The following is a 6,426-nucleotide window of genomic DNA, read 5'->3' as shown; positions in this document are numbered from 1 at the left end:
GCTTTCCGCGGGCTCCCGCACGTACCCAGGCGCGGGTTGAGCTTGCAGGGGTCGCTGTGCTGCTGCTGCAGGTCCGCGCAGTCCGCGTGCAGCTTCCACGCGTTCCCGAAGTCCTCCACCAGGGGCTCCACCAGGCCCGCGGGCGTGCGGAAGTCGTCGCCCTTGTTGCCGTTGAAGTTCCCGCACAGGCCGCAGGTCCTCCCCGCGTAGACCGGGGACAGCTGCGGGGAGAGAGGCCGCCTTGAGCAGCTGCCGAAGACGCAGCCTCCTTTTCCTAGAGAGGTGGCTTTAATAACAAACGCTCCCGCTCCCCGGGTGAGAGATGCGTATGAAGTTAGTCGACCGCAGCTAAGCCCTGGGCTGCAGGAGGAAGAGAAGAGCTGAGCGCAGGATGGTTTCCCACCAGCTCCAACCCCGTTCTTAAACCAGCAGTCAGAGACCTGGCTGCTGCGCGGCATTTTAGAGAACATGCAGTCATTTACTGATGGTGACACCGAGTCCAAGGGAGGGAGAGGGGCTTGCCTGAGGTCAGGGAGCTGGGACCAGGAGCCAGGTTGACACCACCCTCACCTGTCAGAGCAGATGCCTGTGCCAATGGGCCCTGTCACCCACGGGACTCAAGTGTAAAGTCAATGTCTTTATTGTGCATTCATACCGGTCACACATGGGGGCCAAAGAGGCTGAGTCGGCTATGGGTCAAGTCCTCTCAGAGCTCACATTTGGTGACAAAGAATAACACCTTCTGGCCCCGCTGGCGTGACTAAGTGGTTGAGCTTCAACCTATGAATCAGGAAGTCAGGGTTCAATTCCCGGTCAGGGCACATGCCCTCAATCCCCAGTAGAGGGGCGTGCAGGAGGCAATGATTCTCGTCATTGGATGCCCTATTTCTCTCTCTCCCTTCCTCTCTGAAATCAATAAAAATATTTTTTTTTAAAAAAAAAAAGAATAACACCTTCCCATCTGTACTTAACTCGGCCACTGAGTGTCACTGAAGAAAAAGGCCCTGAGCCACGAGGACTGTAGGGGTTTGGATTGGAGGAGGTGAGGTCTCTAGGGGTTGTGATTGGAGGAGGTGGGGTCTCTAGGGGGTGTGATTGGAGGAGGTGGGGTCTCTGGAGCACCCTCTGGAGGGTGACCTGGGGGGTCCTGGGGTCCAACTCCAGGCCATTGGCATGTGGCTCCTTCTCCATGCTTCTGCACCCAAAGTGCACACTCAGGGACAAGCTGGGGAGTCGAGCCCGTCTCTCTGGGGCATGGCTGGTGTGTATTGAGAGGGCCTGGTTTAAAAATGGCACAGGGGTGGGGTCCCAAGTCCGGTCTGCTGCCCTGCATGTAATCCATGCAGCTGAACGGGGTCCCTGTGTTTTGAAACCCTCATGCTTGGCCTGGACCCCGTGTGGTCATCTCTTGGATAACACCTTCCAGCTTCCAGCTCTGATTTAACAAAATGCAGGAGGAACAATCTAGCGGAAGGTTCTGGACCCATAAAAAGTGTATCCAAGTAAATATCATTAATGCGAAAGAGGGTGGAGTATGGTTCCTTGTTTGCTTTACAGCGATCAAGTGTTGGCTCCCAAAGCACCCAGGCCTCCCCTGACCATCCTATTTAAAATGTAACTCCTCCTGGCCCTGGCACTTCTTGCCCCCTCCTCTGCTTTATTACGTCCCCAGGATTTACCGCCTTCCAATACATGATCTAATTTACTTGTTGGTTTGCTTATTGTCTGTCTCCCCCACTGGAACTTACACTAAATGAGGCAAGGATTCTTGTCTGTTTTGTTTCACTGTTGTAACCTCAGCCTTGCCAGTGGTGCCCGTGGGCATGCAATAAGTATGTGCTGAAGAAATGAATGCTTGACCAAATAACTGAATGAGTTCATGAATGAATGAGTGAGGCTGAAATGCAATGCCAACAGTCAGGGCCAGCCCTGAGCAAAGCAGCAAAATCGGTGACTACTCTTCCTCCTCACCTGCATCTCCGCACCCTCTCTTTCCTCCTCATTCTCAGTCCTCAGTGACCTCCTACCCCCAAAGTGCCCCCCTGTTCATCCCTCCAGGCCTGCCATCACTCCCATGCCCCACTCTTTAAATGATATCTTCTTCCATCCCCTTGGTCTGTCGCAGGGGTCAGCTTGCCCGGGGATGAAGAGTGAGTGTATCCATGGACATCAGGCAGGGGCTGGCCACCAGCCCTACATAAGCCCAACACCAGAGACTTCCAGAACACGCTTGCTATTTGAAATTAACCTCGGATCAGTGACACTTCTGATAACTGTCAGAGGTGCTTTCTACACTGCTCTGCCTATGGCTGAGTTGGGCCCTGGGTCTCAACCAGCAGAGCCCAGCTGCCTGGACCACCTGGCCCTCAGGGATGGGGCATCTATACCTCACAGGCTGAAAAGAGAGCAGGGAGCACCCATAGCACCTGGCCAGCCTCCCCTCTGTTAGGTGTGCTCACCCTGCTCCTCCCCGTGACCTGTCTTCAGCTAGAGTCCTCCACTGGGCAGCCCCCACAAACCCCGGGGTCAGCACAATGATGCGCCTGCCTCCTGGTCCATCCACAAATGCCCCCTTTTGTCCTCCAGACCAAAACACCGAGGGCGTTCCCACAGCCACAGGGTCATCTGCTCCTGTCCTGAATCTTGACCAGTGGAGTCCTCCTTCTGTTAGCTAAACGGACTGAAACCCAGCCCCAAAGACAACCCTGCATTCCATTCCCACAGAAAGAGTCTTCTCGGGAGAGAGAGAGAACAGAGAAACCCGAAGAGAACAGCCACCCGGACAAGACATATGGGCCTGCTGACTCAGGGAGAAATCACACAGATGGAGAGCGCCCTCTGTGGGGAGGGCAGGTTCCTGAAAAAGTGACATTCTATTGAGACACCTCCCTTCAAGACAAATGAGCAGGAGGTGACGTTAGAAACCCAAGTTCCAGTCCTCACTCTGTAACTGAATAGCCATGGGACTGGGCAAGTCACTTTCTTGCTCCAAAAATGATGAGTTTTTATTTCCAACTGTAAATGAGGGGCTGACAAGATCTCCTCATGCTCTATGGGCTGTGGTCATAGGGTTTATTTTTTACAAAAGGGGGGGGGGTTAATTTGGAACTCTCTTGGGGACTTTTAAAACGAGGAAGAACATGACGTCATCAGGATGGAGGACGCCAGGAACTCATCAGGGACACCCTCGACGCCCATCACAGTATTATACCCTCAAGCCCTGTGGAACCTGGTACTCGGGGACACACACGGGGACTCTTCGGGGATCCTAGGAATGACATAGGGCCATGGTTCTCCTAGTGTGGTTTCGGGAGGGTCTCTGATGCCCTTTCCAGGGACCCTGCAGGCCAAAATATTTTCATAATAACACAAAGACAGTGTTTGGCTTTGTCCCTCTCGTTCTCTTATAAGTGTGAAGTGGTATTTCCCAGAGGCAACATGACAAGTAACATCGCAAAGATTGAATACGTACAGAAGTGGCTGTGAGACCAGCTGTCTTCTATTAAGCCAGCCATTAAAGAAATTTGCAGAATTGTAGAACAAGGGTATTCTTCTCACTGCTTTTTGTTTTGGGAAAAAGTTTCCCCACTCCCAAAAAATGTTATTTATATTAACGGGTAGTGGGTTTATTATTGTTATTTCTAAACGAATTCCCAAGTACATATTTTAAATGTCTCTGGTTTAACTTCTAATCTGGTAAATATCAGTAGACATAACCTTCATAAGAGTTCTTGAGGTCCTCAATCATTTTTTAAAGGACAAAGGCACCTGAAGACCAAAAAGGGAGCAGGACTGGTCTAGTGGGCAGGTTGCCACCCAGAGAGCTGCTGGGCTCTGCCGCCAGCCAGTGTGCAGCACTGGACATGCCTCCCAACCCCCAGGAGCCCTGGTTGCTTTGTTTATAAAATGGCAGTGACAATTCTGAAAAAAATATAGAGATTGCTATCTAACTGTGACCCCATCACTACGGAGAGCAAGGGGAAGTGGCCCTGGACTGCACAGACCCAGGGCCCAGGTGCAGGATCTGGTGATGCCCAGTGCAGCCCTCCCTGTGCAGTGGGACGGCTTTGTCCCCTATGGGTGCACTACACAAGCTTGGCTGTGAGTGCCAATCTGGCTCTTCCCTTGCTGCCCCAGGGACACCCCTGTTCCCAGGTTTTGTTGCAGCCAAGAGTCCGGGCAGCAAATCTGCCCTTTCCAGCCCTTTGGGAGCCCACCTCTTCAGAAGGCCTTAGGGGTACCAGAGCCCCAGGAGTGAGAACCCCTAGGACAAACAATGAGCGTCCAGACAGCAAACACCAGCCTCTGGTAAACAAGAGAGGCCTGTTCTTCCCTCTGGGGGCATAGGCCCTGTGGAGAAATGAATTCTTCTCCCACACACAAAGCCACTCTGCCCACAGCACAAGGGGCACTTTGTAAGGCTGGACTGTGGGGAGGCAGTGATCAGAGGGCCTACCTTCACCAGCAGTCTCCCGCGGCCATCCCAGTCCATCTGCAGGTCTTCCCCGTAGCTGAGGCGCACAAAGGCCATCACGGTGTGCTGGATGCGGAGGTCACCTAAAACCGAGAGGGGCAGAATTTGGGCTGAGATGGGGAGAGGGCAGCGTGGTGGCAGGCAGATGTATCCTGGGGAGAAATGGGGTGCCTCATGAAGAACTGTAGCAATGAAAGCAATCCGTTATGGGGACGATGGAGGTGTCCCGGAACCTTAAGCGGGTCTCAAGAGGATGGGTGTAGTGCAAATAGGATTCCCCAAGAAGGTGCCTCTGTATTCTTGCTGTAGCCTGCCATTACCCCTATTGCCACAAGGCGGCGGCCGCGGCTTATGCATCCATAGCTTGCACAGGTGCCCTGAGCCAAGGATCTGTCTCCCATTGGACCCCTGAGGCCTGAGCATTTCTTAGGCCTCTCTGCTGCTGCACGGCCCTTCCAGACTGAGTGACTCAGTTCTCACAGCTGAGCGATACTGTGCGCCCTGGAGGAACATGTCATCTCATGGGCAGACACACAGCGTTAAACTGACACACAGGCATGCTGTGTGCCCACTGGCCCCAGTTCACCGGCTGTGAGCAATGCCAGGACAATGGGCCAATGGCCATGAAGAAGAAGACGAGGGGAGGAGTCTGAGAGCCATTTTGAGGATGACGTTTGAGACCATGCTGGGCAAAATGGCACAGCGCAGCCTGGCAAAGCACTGGACAGGTAGGTTGCTCCCTGTCGTGGGTCACAGGGTCACCTGGCTCTGTCCCATGACATCCAAGGGTCTTACTCATCACCAGCCATTCCTCCAATCTCTCGGTGACAGGCTTTGATTCTTTTCCACCTCAAAGTAGAAGCAGAAACATGAAACCCAACCCTCAATTGTCCCCTTGGCTCAAGCTGAGTGGAGAACCGTCTGGGTCCTGCTTTCCCTCTACACTCTCTCCCAGGCCTGGAGCAGCCTCCTCGTCTCCAGCATCCAGCCATCTTCCTGCACTTGTCCTCCTCCTCCAGGAAGCCTTCCATTCTTACAGGGATGCATGCCAAGGATACCCAGCCTGCCCTCCAGAGAGAGCACTCTCCCACATTTCTACAGAAGGGGAAGCAGTGAGCACAGCTGAGGGGCAGGTGCTGTGGGAGCTGGGTCAGCCCAGCCTGTAAGAGGAAGCAGGACTCACCTTGCAGGAGGGGTAGCTGGACATCCTGGCCATCTATGGCGATTCCTCCCCCGTGCTTCAGCTTCACCAGGCTGTTGTGCAGGCTGGGCAGGCGGGCAGTGACTGAGCGGGTGCAGACAGCATCAGGGTCATCGGCACACTGCCATGAGGGGCATGCAGTGACGTCACCACACCCCGCCAGCCCAGCATCTCAGCCCAGGACCCCTGGACTCAGAGAAAGACTCCAACCCCACACAGCCTCTGGCCTTCTCTCACAGGACAACCCCCCTGTCACACTCCATCGCTGTGAATGGTGCCCCTGGAGATGTGCAGCAAGAAGGTCCTGAGCCCAACCTATCCCCCTCCCCAGCTTCCCACGGCTCCTGTGCCCTTTCCTGTCTGGGTCTGGTCTTACATGAGGCACCCCGGGCCTCTTGTTCTTTGGGCCTATTGTCCCAAAGCGAATCGGGACTCAGACCCTCAGGGGAAGCCCTACACACTCTATATGTCCTCCCCTTGGCTCCGTTCTCTAGAGAAAAGAAGCATGCCGTGTACACAGCAGCTCAGTAACGAGGGACCACTTGCCCCACCCTGTCTCTCCTTTGCTGCCTCCTGACAGGCGCCTGTTGAGCTCACCTGCACGGTCTCTATGACAATGGAGAAGGAGTGGTCCTGGCAGTCCCGGGCCAGCAGGTACTGGCAGACCCCACTGAAGGTGAAGTACCTGTCGTCAAAGCTCTTGAAGTGGGACTGTCCTGTGATGATACACTCTCCTGCAGGGGCACAGAGG

The 6,426-nt window shown here is 54.3% G+C and overlaps 1 protein-coding gene across 1 annotated transcript in view; it reads right to left on the bottom strand.

Moving 5' to 3' along the window:
• The window catches only part of VWF (von Willebrand factor), a 118,244-nt gene that overhangs the window by 72,232 nt on the left and 39,586 nt on the right, over positions 1-6,426 (bottom strand). The window contains exons 11-14 of the mRNA XM_006757606.2: positions 6,273-6,409; positions 5,658-5,796; positions 4,457-4,557; positions 26-221 (exon numbers count right to left, since the gene is read on the bottom strand). Coding sequence (XP_006757669.1) covers positions 26-221; positions 4,457-4,557; positions 5,658-5,796; positions 6,273-6,409 — 573 coding nt within the window. The remainder of the gene's footprint in view (positions 1-25; positions 222-4,456; positions 4,558-5,657; positions 5,797-6,272; positions 6,410-6,426) is intronic.

Source organism: Myotis davidii, unplaced genomic scaffold (genome assembly GCF_000327345.1).
Source record: "Myotis davidii unplaced genomic scaffold, ASM32734v1 scaffold13, whole genome shotgun sequence".
NCBI classification, from domain to species: Eukaryota; Metazoa; Chordata; class Mammalia; order Chiroptera; family Vespertilionidae; genus Myotis; species Myotis davidii.
The sequence above is the reverse complement of the archived record's forward strand: the minus strand, read 5'-3'. Positions and strand labels throughout refer to the sequence as shown.